We start from the raw sequence: 17,976 nt of genomic DNA on the forward strand, positions 1-17,976 counted from the left end.
CGAGCTTCTTTTACACGATCAGCTCCCATATGTCTCATTTTTATTGCTTCCCAAACTTCCTTTGCGCTTTCAAGATTACCGACTTGCAGTATCAAGGACTCCGGTATGGATTGGAAAAGTAGAGCTCTTGCCATATCATTCTTATCTCCATCTTTCTCTCCTGGATCAACGGCCTCCCAAACCTTATGAACATTTAATGCTGCTTTCATGCGCATTACCCACACAGTATAATTAGTGTCGCTAAGCATAGGACACTTTATAGATGATGATCCTCCATTCTTTGTAATGCTCGATGACGCCACAACAATGTCACTCATGTTGTTAATTTGTTTGAATCAATGGTGGCTCTGATACCACGTATTGACTCAAACCGTAATCGTAACTCAACGATTAAGAACTCAAGAACTTATCAAACTCAAACTCTTTATTATAGCTCTCTCAATGCCTTAGAAAAATAACTCAAAAACTAAAGCTCTCTCAACTCACAAGTTATGCAACACTCTTGCATATCCTTTTATATATAAACTAAGTTCCTAAACTCATTAGGATAACTCTCTAATAGATAACTCTCAATCATATTTATCTTTCCTATTCTTCAGCTCATTAGGAAAGAGATAGCTTGTTCCTCAAGCTACTTCAAGTTCACTTCAACACATGTTTGGTCTCTCCACGTTACATTGAAACAATCATCAAATCCTTGTGTCTAACATACTCTTTAATATCTCTGCCGTGGTCGACGAGGAGTTTCTCACTAAGTGAAAGAACTTCTGGATTCGAGACTAATTGTGAACTGTCTTCGAGTAGAAAAAGGTATATATGCTAGCTTTTTTTCCCTTTGTGTGACAAAATGATTTTATATAGCTAATGGCTTAAAGGAGTCATAAGAGGATCGTGCGTTATGTGCTTTTGTGCTGCCTACAAAGGAACTCAGGTTTGCGATTGGACCTACATATATAATGTCCTAGCAGGTTGATGTAATATTTTCAATTTCCTTTCCACAGGTGGTAAGCCCCGACCGCGTACCAGCATCATGCTTCTAGGACAAACAAAGCGCCCACCGGAGTAAATTTTTATTGGAGTCTGTATGCACATGATGTCATGAATTCAGTAAGAATTTCTTTCTACTTTGCATATTGTACTTAAATTCAAACTGTGTTACCTCTAACGTGAAGATGATTAGCCAACATGGAGACTGCATACGACAAGGGTTGCAAGAGTTTCTGGGTTTTTATAGCATCCTACAGTGACCACAAACTAATTTTCACACTTGCACATATACATAAAAAATCCAAGAAAGCCGTGCAGTGTGAGAAATCAAACAACAACAATACAACATTGATTTATAAGAACTTTGATGCAGGTCAAATCTGATGGATTGTAAAGGGAAACACAAGGATTTTGATAAGTTTGGTTGGTAACTCAGTCTCTTACCTTCTCTATTCACATGGCTTCTTTAGCTGGACTAAAACCGTTCAATATCCATGTTTTCTTTTCCTCCCGTTGAATATTGTATGTTCTATGGATGCTACAGTTAAATTGAATTGTGGAAGCAAGGGTTCAGCTCTCAAGACACTCAATCGGAAAGGATTTAGCTAGCAGCATCTATTGGATGATCTAGTGGATGATCTATACACGGACGGCATAGAAAAGCTTTTGCGGTCACTCAAACGCGTATTGTACAAGTAAGGAAACAAAAACAATCTTTCATGCTTTTAATATTTGTGGTTGCTGTGAATTCTAATCTCAATTCTTTTTATTCGTTCCAAGATCGATGCTCCACTGAATGAGAGGGATGGAAGACTTCTAATGATGGTTTTACTTCTCCACCACAATGGAGCTGCGAAAATATGAACAAGCTTCCAGTAAATTAAGGTAAATCATAAGAGAAACCTCATTCAAAACTCATTGTGTCAACAGAGAATAGAAGGTCCAGTTTTTCAAAATCAGGTTTTGATTTATCATGCAGGTCTGATTAATGTGTTTGTCACAGGTTGTTCCCAACTCTGATTGTGCTATATACAATTATACAAGTGTTTGTCTCAAGCTGTCTAATTATTTCTCTAACGATCTATAATTCTTTGGATGAAGATGAGACGCTAAGAAGGATGATATACCAGGTATGTTTTCACGTGCTAACTAGCGGCTGAGGAAGTTTGCAAGTAACTATCTTATTATATAAGATACAATCATGTGTCAGACGTGGCCTACACATAATTTTTTTAACTCATTGAACTTTTATATATCTTTTCATTTAGTGTTAGTTGGATTGCTAAGTAATCAGTAAGGCCTTATTACAATCTAAATTTGATGTCCTGTTTGCAATTTCTATTTTCTAATATTGGGAAGGTTTGGTGATCAAATCGGACTGGATGGGAAGACTTTAGCTGACAGAGAAACAAAGAATTATCAAAGATAAATTTACAATTGTAAGAGCTCCCACATGCATCACATGGTCTGTAAAAAAGAATATTCTTTGCTTAGAACATAACATAATTGTTACAGGTAAGGTGTTATCGCAAAATGATTACAAAATTACACTAACTCACTTTCCAATTTTTAGTTTCTTTCTCCTTATTTTCAAAAAAGTTTATTACTTCCTTTAATATTCACTTCATAACTGTAATTTTATTTTATAAACTCATAAAATATGTTCATTAGACCTTTTATATTTGTATTCGTCATGCTTCACTTCATATTTGTTATTGGCCATGCTCTGCGTTTTTTTTTCAAGATCACTAATATTAAAGAAAGGATAAAATATGATCTCAGCATATCAATGATAATGTCAGTGCAAAAAGAGAGATAAATGACAACAAAGCCGAATTTAAGCCAAATTGGTATATGTAAATATGGATAGAATTGGTTAAACATGTATTATATAAAACTACATATATAAATATAATTACTGGATGAATTAATGTTAAGTAGTCCAAACCATAAAATATCACACATGGCTAATAAGTTTAAATGCTATTTTCGTGATTAAAACTGGATGTTAGTTAGTTGGCTAGTAATATTAATAAATTGGATGAATTATTTTCTAAATACTATTATAGTGATAAAACTAAAAAGTGCTATTTGTGAGATTTGCCAAAAAAAAAAATACAAGTTGTATGGTAAATTGTTTTTTTTTTATCTAGTTGGAATAATTAAAGATCAAGTCACTTCCATGTATCCTTTCGTATATCAAAAGTTGCATTGAAACTAAAATCGCTGGGAGATTATTTTACTGATCTGAGCACGTCTAAATATTCCTGACCTGCTCATAAATTAAAGAATATGCTATTTTCGGGTGATAAATTTGCATTCTATCAAACCCTTAGTGTGCTGTAGCAAATTCAGTGGTAACAGAAAATAGCTGGTATTATTTTCACTACATTATATCAATTATTCCCATTTTAACATAAATGATCATTTCATTCACTGATATAATAGCTAGAAATATTTTCAGATTCGATATTATCAATGGGAAGGCCTGATGTGGACTTTGATGGACGAGTAGCACAACCTTCAATACCACCAATAAACAATGTTATATCCACACCATCTCTCAATGGTGAAACTATATCGATGGATCCAAAGACGATGTCTGCCGTAAGAGCGGGTAATGTAAATTACCTGAGAGATAACTACAGCTACGTTAGACTTGCTCCACGCTTAGTGACCAATCATGGAAATACAATGCTTCATCTTGCTGCATCATCGGGTCATGCCAGTCTAGTCCGTTATCTGATCAACGAATGCCCAAGTTTGCTGATGAAGTCAAACCTGATGGATGAAGTTGTTCTCCATGTTGCAGCAAGAACAGGCCATCTTGATGTTATGTTGAATCTAGTTGATTTCATAAAAGAGATATCTCGTAATGCTGTCGGTGTTGCAAAAAGGATATATTTTGCTAAGAACAAAAACCAAGACACTGCTTTGCATGTTGCCTTAAAAGAGAAACACATGTTGGTCGCTTCCTATTTGGTCTCTACAGAGAAAGATTTGTCTTTCGTTGCCAACAGCGATGGGTTTTCTCCCTTGTACCTTGCTATAGAAGCTGGACAGGCAGATCTTGTAGCAGCTATGTGTCACCAATCATCTGATTTACGTTCAAAGGTTGAAGGAAGATCCATCGTACATGCGGCACTGAAAGCTAAGAGGAAAGGTTTGTTGTTAATAGCCACTAAACATATATATAGAACTTTAAGTTTCTTGTTCATGCTACTCATATTATTTCTCGAACAGATATCCTTACTGCTTTACTCAGCAAAGATGCAAGTCTTATTGACTTGAGAGATGAAGGACGGACTTGTCTTTCTTTTGGAGCGTCCATAGGATATTATGAAGGGATCTGCTATCTCTTGGACAAATATCTAGACATGGTTTATCTCAGCGATGATGATGGCTTGTTTCCCATTCATATGGCGGCCAAATATGGCCATGTCAAAATTCTTGAGGAAATACTTAAACGTTGTCCAGAGGCACTTGAGCTGCTTGACAAAGACGGTCAAAATGTTCTTCACGTTGCAGCAAGGAATGGAAAACTTGAACCCATCAAGTTTATCCTAAGAATTTATAAGGATAAGAACAAGAAAAAGTTGGTTAATGAACAAGATGTGGATGGAAATACACCGTTGCATCTAGCCACCAAAAATTGGCACCCTAAAGTTGTGAGTATGCTTACTTGGGACAATAGAGTTGACCTTACGAAAACAAACAACAAGGGTTTCACAGCTTTGGATGTCGCCGAGGATAACATTGTTTCAAACTATGTATTCCATCAGGTAATATGTTTCTTCCATTCAAGGTAGTTTCAAACTATTTCAAGGTTATGTGAAGCTTTTTTTAATTAAACACCAGTTTTTTTCTTTTATTTTCCCTTTTATTCAACTAAAAAGAACCCAGTTACTGGGCTGGACATGATTTTTTTTTTAAATCAAATATTTAGCATTGTCAAGTGAAATAACAAATCAAAAAAAAATTCTTATTTTTAAATTCGTGGAAAGTATCAAATATCGTTATTTTGATACTTGTTTGTTGTTTGTCTCGTTATGTGTTCCTTGTTAGTTGTTCAAGAAAATATTTGTTACTCAGTAATTACGTGTTATCCGCTAAAATGTATTTGTTACTCACTTTTTTACTCGTTAAAAGGTAATAGTATTTGTTACATATATTTTGTTTTCAAATACTTTCAAACTAGTTGATGTCTCGCACCTTGTGCGGAGTAATTCTTAATTCTAATGTTTATTTTTAATAAAAAATAATTAATTAGATACTAATTTATGTTCATTATAATTATAAAACTTCAATATTCATATTGGTAATCAATGTGTTAAATTACCTTCCTTTGTTTCATATTTTTATTTATGGGATATGGATTTTGGATTAAAAAAAAAATCTATAGTAATAATCAAATTAGAAAACTTGGATTTGAAATTAAACACCTATTGTATTTGGACTGAATGGATTACAATTAATTACATCCCATAAAACGTTAACAAAATAACAATAACCTAGGGATGTTCAATTCGGTAAAACCGAACCATTTAAAACCAAACCGAAATAGAGTAGATAGTTTGGATTTAGTAGTATCAAATAAACCGAACTGATGTTATTTTGAAAACCTTAGTATATGGATATGGTTCAGTATATTAACCGATCCAACCGAATAAACCGAAGAAACTAAATAATTAAAATATATTAGTATACTTATATATATATTTATAATAATCTGTATTTGGATTACTATTTCCAATAAAATCAGAGAAACTGGCAATAATATTAGTCATTAAAACCATAAACTAAATATAAAATAAAGATAATTATGATATTATCCGTAGATATTGTTAACATCAATTGTTAACATATATTTAATTAAATGTCTAAATATCATGATAATTATATATTATGTAAAAAAAATAATAGTATATATATACGTAGAATAAGTTAATGTATATTAATTATCTTTAATAGATTAAGATAAATTTATATATTAAAATAAAAATTTAAATAATATTATTAATTAAACTGATAACTTATCCTAAAATAATGGAGAATATGCAAATAATCAATTTTACTAAAATCGTGGAGAAGATGACAAGTAAATAATTTCACTTTTCAAATAATAGTATAACTAGATTTTGACCCGCGCTTGAAAAGTGCGGGTTTGTTTTTGTAATTAAATATATTTTAAACAAATTTCTATATAAGATAATGTATAAGTTTGAGCACATTTATCCAAAAACACAGACCAATCCGTACTAAACTGAAAAACTAAAATTGAACTGAATTGCATAAATAATAGAGCAAACCATATATCTATGACTGAAAAATTAAAACCAAACCGAGAACCAAATGAGTACCTGAATTTTCAAATAAAAATTATATATTTAAAAATATTAATTACATTCAATTTTAAATAACCAAATATCATAAAAATTCTATTTATAAACCGGATAACCCGAAAACTTGAATTACCTGAATATTTTTATTTGGTTGATAAATAAATTAGTTAACCAAAAGTATAAATTATGTATATAATTATTTATTTAAAATATATATATAACTATGTTTAATATAACACATAGTATCAAAACTATTTTCAAAATAATATTATGTTTTAAAATAAGTAAATTTTGTTCTAAAACACAATTCTACTGCTAACCTATTTTAAAGTATCGATATAGTGTTAATACATAACTATGTGTTTTCAAAGTTTTTAGAAGTTATCACTAACCGATTTATAATTAGTTAGACTAAATATTTAACAGAACCAAAGATAAATAGCAATTTTCTGAAAATATAGCAGATGGAAAGATTGAACCGGTTTTATGTAGACCATAATCATATATATGGATTCGTATAAGAACTGGTTTGGTATTAAATAATACAACCAATTTGAAATATTAAGTTGTGACAAACATCCTTTAGTTTGTGTGAATGATAATGCTGAAGTGTCCATATATATAACATGGTTAATGAGATCAGTTTAGTTAATAATGTTGGTATAAAATAATGGTTGATCTCTGTAAAAGATGCAATTTTTTTTACAATGGATATTGTATTATGTTTATAGTCTCCAAAGATATTTACTATTAAATAAATCACAAGTAATCATTACAAATATAGGGTGGACATTATTTAATAATAACGCAAAATAATTATGATGAAATAATGTGTATATAGTAAATGTATATGTAGAGAATTATGTTACTATCATTTTTTATGACTAATTTGTCTTTAGTGAAGAATAATGAAGTTAGTAGTATGAGAAATAATAGGAATTCTAGTTAAATGAAATCGTCCAATTATGACTTGTTTTAAGTAGATTTTTAGGACTCCTTCCTTTTTAATAGTATTGATACTAGATTTCCACCCGCACAACCGTGCGGGTATATATTTTCACATTTATATATATAGATATTTGTTTTATATAATTATTATAAATATTTTAATGTTACTCACATATTTAATGTTTGTATAATTATGCCTAATATAATAATTTTATAGTTTTTATGCTGTAAATTAAAATCATCACATATATATGTTGCTTATTATATATTTGTCCTATTGAACTTGCGTTTGATTACTAAACTAAATTTTTTAATGCATGAAACAACATATATGAAAACAATTTTGTATTTAATTTATTATAATCATGATCCGTAATTCAAATCGCTAGATTTTTTTAGTAATTTTTTAATATTTATTAATTTTATATAATAAATTATTGTATATTAAAAAAGTTTAAGATAAGTTAAAGTTTTATACATGTATTATATAGTTTACTAATCGTAACTCATTCTACCAACATATTATATTTTTAGCATAAATATTTTATATTTATGAAAATAAAATATGTTAACTTATCAATTTAAAATAATTTTATCATATTTTGTTCAATACAACGTTTTTATTTTAAAATGATAGATATTATTATAAAATTGATAAAATAGGATATAATTTTATTCTTTTAGTAACATTTCATTGCTAATTACAAAATTAGTTGAAAATATTTATATTCAATTTATGACAATTAAGATCTTATTATAATCTTTTTCAAGAGATTTGTTAGAATTTTAAATTTTTTTAAAAAAAAATTAAAAAATATAAAAGATATTATGATTAAAGTAATTAAAAATATTATATATATTAGCATTAGTGATATACATTTAATAGAAAATTTAAATGATTGTCCAAATAAAAATATCACTCATAAAAAAATCATGATTTTTATTTTATTAAAAAAAAAATCTGAAAAAATTAAAATAGAAATAAATATTTATTTCTAAGAAAATCTTTAAAAAATATTAGTAAAATTATTTTTGAAATTAATTAATTTCATTTTATTTAAATTTTCGTTTATAAACCAAAACTATATTCAATTTTAATTTCTATTTATATTTTATGATAATTTAAATTAAACTAACTAATTTTTGAAAGTAAATTTAAAAAGATTCTAAGAAGATTTTAAAAAGATTTTGTTACAATATTTTAAATATATTCATTTGTATTTCAAATAAAAAAAATAAAGATATTAAAAGATATAATAATGAACTTATGTAAAATATAATTTTTTTAGGAATGGTCCAAACTAAAAAAATCACACATGAAAAGAAGTCATGACTTCTGTTTTAATATATTAGACTAGATTTTGACCCGTGCATCCGCACGGGTGTTTGATTTAATATAATAAATATATAAATTTTTTACAACATAAATATGTAATGGTTGCACAAACATGTCTCTGTATGAATGTTATTTGACTTGTAATATATAATATTTATGATAGATCGACGGTTTTTAGTTGTCAATAATATTTTTTTAGTTTCTCATATTGCAATTGGATATAAAATCGATAAAATGATGTATTTATTAATGTTTAGTTACAATAACCATTTTTTGATGTATTTATTTTATAAACTAAAACACCAATTATTATATTTATGCATATTAATGAATCTATTTTTTCAAAATAAAATATTTTATGTCAAATAAAATTTACTTATTTTTTTAAGATAAATAAAAGATATAAAATAGTTATTCATTTTTTTAGATGAGGTTTAGGTATTTAAGAAAATGATGTACATATTTTATTCAAATAGTATACTCAACTGTTAAGATTTTTTCCTATATGGATGGTAACTAATTTTATAAATAATATTTTATTTTTATTGTATTGAAGGGAATGTATTCCGGATATCCTATAAATATTCTAATTTTTAGTAGCACGTACTTAAATATGGAATGTAATTAATACCAAAACTTTTGATGAGAAAGAATAACATATACTATCCAAATCATTGTTACCAAAACCGTATATATTTATATTTTATAGAAAACCAACAGTAGAATCTAGCCAAAATGTAAGACTCAAACTAATTAAATAACATATACTAAATTCTTGATATATTATTATTATCTGTATAACCACACAAATGTCTATAAACTGTGTGTGTATTTTTGCAATCCGGTATCAAATCAGTTCTTGATATTTGTTTACCTAATTTCATAACATATAATAACTTATTTCCGCAAATAAGACTCACAAAAATGAAACTTTGTTGTAGAATGTAGACCGAATACAAAAAGTCTTACAAAGTTATAATGTATACTTTGTATGATATACGTTTTGCATATATCAAATTGGTTTAAGATTAGAACAACATTGATAAGTTTTAAATTAAACCGGATTAAACCATTTTAGCTATAAACAGGTCTACGTAAGTGATATAGATGGTTTCATTGTCCAAATGTGAAATAGTGAGAATACTGATTTTTTTTGTAAAAAAAATAAAGCTTTTTGTGTCAAATAAATTTTAACCGGTTTGGTTTGGTATATACAGGTACTGAGATAGCTATTGTTAGGTGATAAACAAAGATTCACTTTCTAAAATAAATACTATAAATGAAAATATATGATTTCAATCAACGTTGCCTTTAATAACCAAATGAAAGCTGTAAGGCTAATTAACAGGGTACAAATATTGTTCCTAAATAATAGCTGTAGAGCAAATGTCAATGGCATTTAGTGGTAATTATTTAGGAAAATTCAGGATTAAGTACTAAATGTACTTCAGTTTTAATAGTTTAGATAGGTAATCAAGTATTTTGTAGATTAGCATTTGATTTTTTGACAAGTAACGATTCAAGTCAAATAACTGTAGGTATTAATTTTTTTCGTTGTATTTGATCCAACAAGTCAAGTAAACCAAATCCCTTATAAACTAGCTTAACCCGAGTTGCCATGTGTAAATTTTCCATACTAATGTGTGTATTTGTATGTACAGAGATTGACTTGGTTGGCTTTGCGGAGTGGTGGTACACCAAGGAGTCCAACTACAAATGATCGTAGAATAATCATGAAGTTAGCAGATGGTGGGAGGTACAAAGATCAAGTCAATACTCTTCTGCTGGTTGCAACTCTTGTAGCCACCATGACTTTTACTGCAGGACTCACGTTACCAGGTGGTTACAACGGTTCTGCTCCCAACTTGGGAATGGCCGTTTTGACCAAGAAAACAGCTTTCCAAGTCTTTCTTGTATGCGATACATTGGCAATGTACTCTTCCATCATTATTATAGTTGCCCTCCTTTGGGCACAGCTCGGTGATATTTCTATCATACTCAAAGCGTTCTACATGGCACTTCCATTTCTCGGACTTGCGCTTACGTCAATGTCGATAGCGTTTATGGCTGGCACATATGCAGCGGTAAGCCACGTCCCTTTGCTTGGTTGCTTCGTTTTGGGTATCGGTGTCATCTTCCTGCTGGTCTTGTTGCTGTTCCTTGTTCCTTACGTGGCTCCAATTGGTAATATCCAATCCATTCTCGGACACCTTTTATACTACCCCTATTTCCTTAGGCTTTTGGCTGCTGGTGACAACATCAACAATAATGACTAGAGAATCCTGGCTAAGCAACTTTCAGGTTTCTTGTTAGTAACTCTGACCTCCAAATAAAACTTAACTTTCATGGTTATCTTTATATATAAAGTTGGGTTTGCTTCCCTCCTAGGCTGTCCACGTAGGTGGACACGTCACTAATTCGAGTCTTGAGAAGCCGACACGTATCTCTTTTATTCGATCCGCTGCGTTTCATTTATTCGTTTGGGCTTTGTGTTAAATGTTATTTTTATATTGTAAACTAAATTGTGATATATTTTCGTAATAATTAACTTAATATAGTAATATGTTTGACATTTTCATACACTTTATTCGAAAATGTTAGTACACAATATATCTTCTTTTTTAAATATAGTATTAAATAAAATAAGATTATTTGATATAAAATAAGACTATATGATATAATATAAGACTATTTGATATAAAATAATAATAAATTCATGGTAAATTTGTAAAGTATATAAAATTATTCAAATGTATATTAAAGCCAATGCGCAAAAATAATATTCACATATTAATCAGATAAAAATAAAGAAAATAACCAATTATACTTTACAACTAATAATAATATTTGTTTAAAATCCTAATCGGTTTGGATGATATAGTTTATTCGATAAAATTTTCAGTAAGTATAAATATTTTTGAATAGTAACAATCAACTCGACCCAATCGCTTCTGTGCTCTGGAGCTTTGCAGCTTCTCCATGTGCTTTGTTCTGGCAACATCGATCAATGAAGCGACGACTCCTCTCTCGCAACATGAGCCTCTCCGGATCATCTTCATCACCAAACCTGAACAGCAAAGCCGCCTTCAATGAGTCCCAGCTCCGATAACGTAACCTCGATTGGTTAACATATGTTTTCGCTTCTCTGTCAATCAAGGTTTTCGCCAGATCCAGCTTCCTCAAGTTCGAAATCTTAATCTGCTCAAACTTTTTCTCCAACCAGTCAGTCAATCCATTGACATAAAGCAAAACCTTCGAAAATAAAAATCTCCACAAAACTCATGGCGTTTGATCCGATCTAGCTCACGAACGCACCAATTTGATAAGTTCGTAACTCGTATCAACACAATCAATCTCGAATACGTAAAGAAACTCTCGATCTCATTGGAACCCAAAGCAACGTTTACAAGATGAAAAGGATAAACGAAAAGCTGTTAAAGTGAATCTCAGATCATGATCTCATGGCGATCCGTGTCTGAGGATTCAATCACGATCGTGATGAAAGGAGACTCATGGCGTCTACACTCTCTACAATATTTAGCATAAGAAACTAGAACGAAGCAGCCGAGTTATTTATATGACGTGAAGAAGTCTTGAGCAAAGACTCTATCCCACTCAGAGTCTTTGCTATCCACCTTGACCATCCCCGACTCATATGTTTCTTCTCCCCCAAGCTTCTATCCTCCTCATAGCTCCTACGAACTGGAACCTATCAGATTGCTACTCAGACTCATCATCACCATCACTAACATCCAAATCCTCTTCTTCATCAAAGTCAGCAACATCAAGCTGGTAACGAAGTATCCCTCCAACTCCTCCAAACCCTTTGCAAAACTTATCCCCTTCCTGCGACTTGTTGGTTACAAACTCCAACGCACAGCCGAAACGCCTGTACTCGTTAGCCTCGGTGTGGAACTTGTTGTCACAGAGGTAGAGAGTGTTGTTGATGGGCCTGAAAGGCTCAAAGTCAATAGTAACCTTCTTCTCCTTGCCTTCTTCGTTGACAATGGTGCCAGTGTAGAGGACGAGACCATTGGGAGGGACCCTGTTGTAACGCTTCAGCCTCTGCTGTGCAGAAGTGATGGCTCCCAAGACAGACAGGCGGTTGACTCTGCTCTTGATGTTTGACGCGGTTCCGTACTCATCGCACAACAACTTGGTGGCACGAGAGATGTGATCACATCATGCTAGTTCCGTTCCCCTTAGGAGCTTCAAGTGACTTGATCAGCTTCTTCATCTTCCAAATCTCAATGCTCTTGTCGTATTGTTGATTGTCTCCCATTGTGAGACACGTATCTTTATTCAAGAATGCAAAAGAGTCGCACAATAACAACTATTAGAGATCACAAGTTTAATAAGTAAACGAAGCCTGTTTAATATTGCTCTTGATCTTTCTCTCTTGCTCGTTATTGTCTGTGTTTTCGGATGATCCTTAAAGCCTTGTCTACCTCTCTATTTATAACTCCAGCCACCGTCATTAGATTTCCTATTCCTGATTGTATTCAACGCTTTATCTCTTGTTGAATGTGATTATTCCTTTTGTATTTTGTTGCAGGTCTTCAAACGTTGCTGGACTTGTGTGGGCCAGGAATTGGGCCTTTACTTCACAGAACCACAGTAACAGAAGCTAGGTAATATATATATATATATATATAGTGATTATTTTCTGTCAATACAGGGAAAGAATATAAATATTTGATATATTAAAATAATAAATAAATAAATAAAGAAAAAATAACTATACCACATTTATCGTAATTTCATTTTTATTAATAAGCAAAGATCTAACAAGATTTATATAAAATGTTAATTTACCATAAATCAATTCACTTTTTTTTTTAGAGAAAAAGACCAAAATAGCACTAAATCAAGTTTTTGTTCCTAAACTAGCACTCAAGGTCAAAAGTCACATAAATAGCATTCAAGGGATGGGGTTTAGGGTTTAGAATTTAGGGTTTAGGGTTTAGAGTTTAGGTTTTAGGGTTTAGAGTTGAGAAGTGAGGTTTGAGGATAAGATTTCAAATTTTGAAAAATAAAAAAATTTAAATTTTTCAAAAGATAAAATGCTATTTTGGTCATTTTAGTTTTTGAGTACTATTTTTGTGATATAAACTTAGAAAGGTGCTATTTTGGAGATTTGCCCTTTTTTTTATAGAAATTTTATAGTTCTGAAATTTATTGAAATTTTCCATAATTATTTTTTGTCAACTCCTATTAGAACATTTACAAACTCAGATATCATTTTTGTTAAATATGTGTGTATGAATTTCAGTAGATAAATTTCTTAAAAAAATTAGTGTTAGTTTACCATAATCAATATTTTATTTTTGATCAGTCAACTTATATCTAATTTTATTTAAAAATAAATAGAAGGTAGTTTTCCTAATTTAATTGACTGTAATTACCTATATATAGATAAAGATCATGTGCAACAGTAAAAAGACCAGAGAGTATAAATATTTGTTATCGAGATAATAATAATAGTATATATATATAAATTATTTATCATAAATATATATATATATATATCTATCTCTAAAATTAATAAAATATTATATTAGATATTATTATCATTATTAATTTTGATAAACAAATATAAACAAAGGCCTGCGTTGTAATCTAATGGGCCAAAGCCCAATAAATTCAATAACTCCATTTTCACCTGAACCATCAGAGGTCGTCCCGTCTCGTCTTTGACTGTAGGAGGAGGAAGAAAGAGAAGAGCAATGGCGTGGAGAGGAAACATATCGAAGTCTCTCAAAGAGCTCAGGATCCTTCTCTGTCAATCCTCCCCTGCTAGCGCTTCCGCCAGGTTTCTTCTCCACCCTTCCCTTTCGTTATGGTCTCCGATCGAATCAAACTCTGTTAAGATCGGCGGTTCAATCTCCGTTAGGGTTTCGATTTGTGTGTGACATTGAGCTGTTTCGATTCAGGACGTTCGTGGAGATGAATTACAGAGATTTGAAGACTCTAAACCCTAAGTTCCCCTTCCTGATCCGCGAATGCAGTGGGATCCAGCCTCAGTTGTGGGCACGATATGGTAATTGGCTGAGATCTCTCTCTCATCTCTTGATTAGAGTTTGAATATACACATTGGCACCAAGATTCAAAGCGTTTGTCGTTATTCTGCTGCTACAGTAGAGAACGTTTGGCTTGAAAATGTTCAATGTAAATAGAGTAGAGAGGATCAGTGTGCTTCTTGGTTGTTGGTGATAGTGAGCTGTATGTTCTTTAAAGATTTGGTATGAATGTGCTCATGCTAGTGACGATGAGAATGTTATATGCATATTGGCTAGTGCTTAGTTTACCTCTAGGGCCTTGGCAGCACCGGTTCTGAGATTTGGGAGGCCATAGGCGATTTATTAAAGATTTCGACTAAAACTTTTTTTCTCTAACAAATTTGAGGGCCTAAGACTAATGTTTCATTTCGGCTTTGCCCAGGATTTGGGTTAAAATGTAATGTTTGTAACCATGAATTAACTTGACATGATTTCTGCTGAGTGATAGTTAAAGAATGTGACTTCTTTTTTTTTAGTAGTTCCTTGTTGTGTGTTTCATGTGAATGTTAGAATTTATAGTTTATGATAATGCATACTGCTGTTGCTCTTTTTTTTTTTAACTTTACGGTAAATTCACATATCAGTGCCTTGAGCAGCTAAAAGCTTTCAGGCCATCTCTACTAAAAGCTTTATAGAGATCTGTCTCGCCATGCAGGTGACATGTTTAGATTTTGAGAGCAGAAGCCTATGCTTTAAGACTCAGCTCCTCATGGTTATTAGTATTAGGGTTTAGCTGAAGGAGGAAACATGATGCTTTCTTTTGGCTAATATACTTGTTTAAAATTTATGTTCTTGTAATCGACCTTGGCAACTAGTACTATTATTATGTTAGTGTGTGTGTCCGCTAATTTTGTGCACACATACAATTGTTGCAGATATGGGAGTGGAGAGGTGTGTAAACTTGGATGGGATGAGCGAGTCACAGATTCTCAAGTCTCTTGAAGACCTTGTCAAAGCCGGAGGAGCAACAAAAGCCTAAGGTTATTTGTTATTTGTTTTTTTTCCAGATGATCCCGAATAAAGCTTTAACCGGAAACGCTCATTTGACATTTTTCCTGTCAATCTACTATCGATTACTTTCGTTTTGAGTTGTTTTTTTTAATGATGTAATCCTTGAACTTGGTATACATCAAACCATTCCATATGATATGATTGAAGTCATGAAGAAAAAAAGAGGAAATAAACATATTGTAGGCCATTTAAAGCAATTATGGGTAGTGTGAAGTGCGTTTCCGAATCATGATTTGTCAATTCTAGCTATGAATTTGCAAATTCAATAATCTAACATATACTACAATTAACGTTTGTAGCCCAAAATCGTTAGTTTGCTTGGATCACATGAAATTGTAAATTTGCGTAAGCTGCGACCATAGCAACTTGTCGAATCTCCTAAAAGGAAGGGAGCTGAAGAAGCGTACCATTACTTGTTGACAAGATTCAATCTTGTTAACGCAGGAGTTGATACGGTAAAGAAGATTAAGCAGTACTATAGAAAACAATGTAGATAAACTAATTCCTCCTAATTACCGGATTGTTAAACGTGAGATCAGTGGTGATCTTTGACCATGTTTAGCTATAAGCCGTCGTAGATGTAACTTACCAACCAAACCAGGTCTAATACAGATACATCGTATGTTATAAAAGTTATTGGTATAGATTAAATACTTAAAAACTTATGTTAAAAGGTTCTAGAAGCTAAAGGCACTAACTAATGTTTGAAAGAGGAGAGGGGGACCAATGTCGTTATTGACAATATAATATCAAAATTCACTTTGCATTTACCACGCCAACCCCTTTTTCATATTTTTTTTTTGTCAACAACCCCTTTTCATTATTTTAAATTGAGTTTTTTCCTTTCTAAAATGAAGTATTTTCTTGTTTTCAACCAATATAATATATAAAATCTGCAACAAATTGAGACCATATATGTTAATGATAATATAGTTATAATTAATATTTTAGATGTTACAAAAAAAGAAAATTATATAGAACAATTAATTTAAGTTATGTGGGAACTCTTTAAATTGACAATAACTTAGATGTTTCTCAAACAGTTTTTTATTTAATTTCCTAATAACTCTTTAGCTATTCTAAATTTATAATAGAAGCATTTTAACTTTTATTTTTTCTCAAAAACTAAAATTAAAAAAAAAAAAAAAAAAAGAACTGAGAAATTCCTATGCAGATTGATTTTCCAGAGTCCACGAAAAACGGCTAATTCTAAATGTCATTGTCTACGTATAGAATATCAATCAACCTTCATGCCTAGCTATAAGTCTTGTTGAAATAAGATAACATACGCGTACGTAGTAGATAACAACAGAAGCGTTTCAAACAAATATTCAACCGCACATGTGGAGAAAGTTAATTTGCTGATCTAATGGAAGGTTTAGCTACGTGTGAAGTTAGGGATTAATGTTCACATTTCTATATTATAAGATTTTAAATTAAAGGATTTGTACGTAGATCACATATACATATTAGGTTAATTACGTATAATCTTCGAACTGTAACCAAGATGTATAACGACTGATAATTTTTTGGCCGTGACGGCAAGATTTTTGTTCTCTAAAAGGTTATCAGTAAAACACACAAGAAAGTTATGAGGAAAAGAAAATACGCCAAAAATATATATATAAATTAGATTGAAAATCAGCTGACCAACTATACATAGTATGTCGTCTACTTGTAGAAGTTGGAACGTAAGCTCTACCATCTTATTCTTTTTACTTAAAATCTTATACTTACAGTTTTAGAATATGATTTCTCTTTTTTCATTTTTATCAAATACATTAGTCAAATCCATCTAAAGTATCATGAATCATATTCTTGATCACCAATCGGAATAGTAATATTCTGTGACTTGATGGTAAACATCGTTTTCAGTTTTGTTGGATAGTACGACGTATGTATTATGGTAACGTAAGTTATTAGTATGGTATGTCTTTTGGAATTTAGGATCAGTTTAATTGCATGTGGAAAGCACTTACGGCTTTGAAATTACATAAAAAGAGCATAGCAAAGGAGATATTTAAAGATTCCTCCACTTATAGACTCGCAACGATTTCATATCTTCTTAGCCACCTTTCCTTCTCATCGGTCCTAATAAAATAGAGACAAAACAAAGTAAACCCCATCTACTTCTACTATGCGCCCTCAATTATATCATATGTTTTGTCCTCATATTATCTCTCGTTTGTCTCTTTCTTTTTTGATTTTGCTAAATTGTGGATCTCTCAAACTGACTTTTCTCTCGTGGCGGCTTCGAAGCAATATTTGGTTCATAAGTAGATATCGTATATGT

The 17,976-nt window shown here is 31.1% G+C and overlaps 2 protein-coding genes and 1 pseudogene across 2 annotated transcripts; 2 read left to right on the plus strand and 1 right to left on the minus strand.

Annotated features, from left to right (window-relative positions):
* Nucleotides 1-3,169: 3,169 nt before the first annotated feature.
* On the plus strand, nucleotides 3,170-11,200 carry LOC106397799 (protein ACCELERATED CELL DEATH 6). Its single transcript, XM_048745311.1, has 3 exons — nucleotides 3,170-4,150; nucleotides 4,231-4,769; nucleotides 10,275-11,200. Exons 1-3 carry the CDS (start codon nucleotides 3,466-3,468, stop codon nucleotides 10,887-10,889), a joined length of 1,839 nt encoding a protein of 612 aa, XP_048601268.1. The 5' UTR covers nucleotides 3,170-3,465; the 3' UTR covers nucleotides 10,890-11,200.
* Nucleotides 11,201-11,387: 187 nt separating this feature from the next.
* LOC125580598 lies at nucleotides 11,388-13,391 on the minus strand (annotated as a pseudogene).
* Nucleotides 13,392-14,224: 833 nt separating this feature from the next.
* On the plus strand, nucleotides 14,225-15,819 carry LOC106397407 (NADH dehydrogenase [ubiquinone] 1 alpha subcomplex subunit 2). The gene is made up of 3 exons (XM_013837990.2): nucleotides 14,225-14,425; nucleotides 14,547-14,653; nucleotides 15,548-15,819. Exons 1-3 carry the CDS (start codon nucleotides 14,340-14,342, stop codon nucleotides 15,649-15,651), a joined length of 297 nt encoding a protein of 98 aa, XP_013693444.2. The 5' UTR covers nucleotides 14,225-14,339; the 3' UTR covers nucleotides 15,652-15,819.
* Nucleotides 15,820-17,976: the final 2,157 nt, after the last annotated feature.

The sequence above is a fragment of the Brassica napus genome, chromosome A2 (assembly GCF_020379485.1).
Source record: "Brassica napus cultivar Da-Ae chromosome A2, Da-Ae, whole genome shotgun sequence".
NCBI lineage: Eukaryota > Viridiplantae > Streptophyta > Magnoliopsida > Brassicales > Brassicaceae > Brassica > Brassica napus.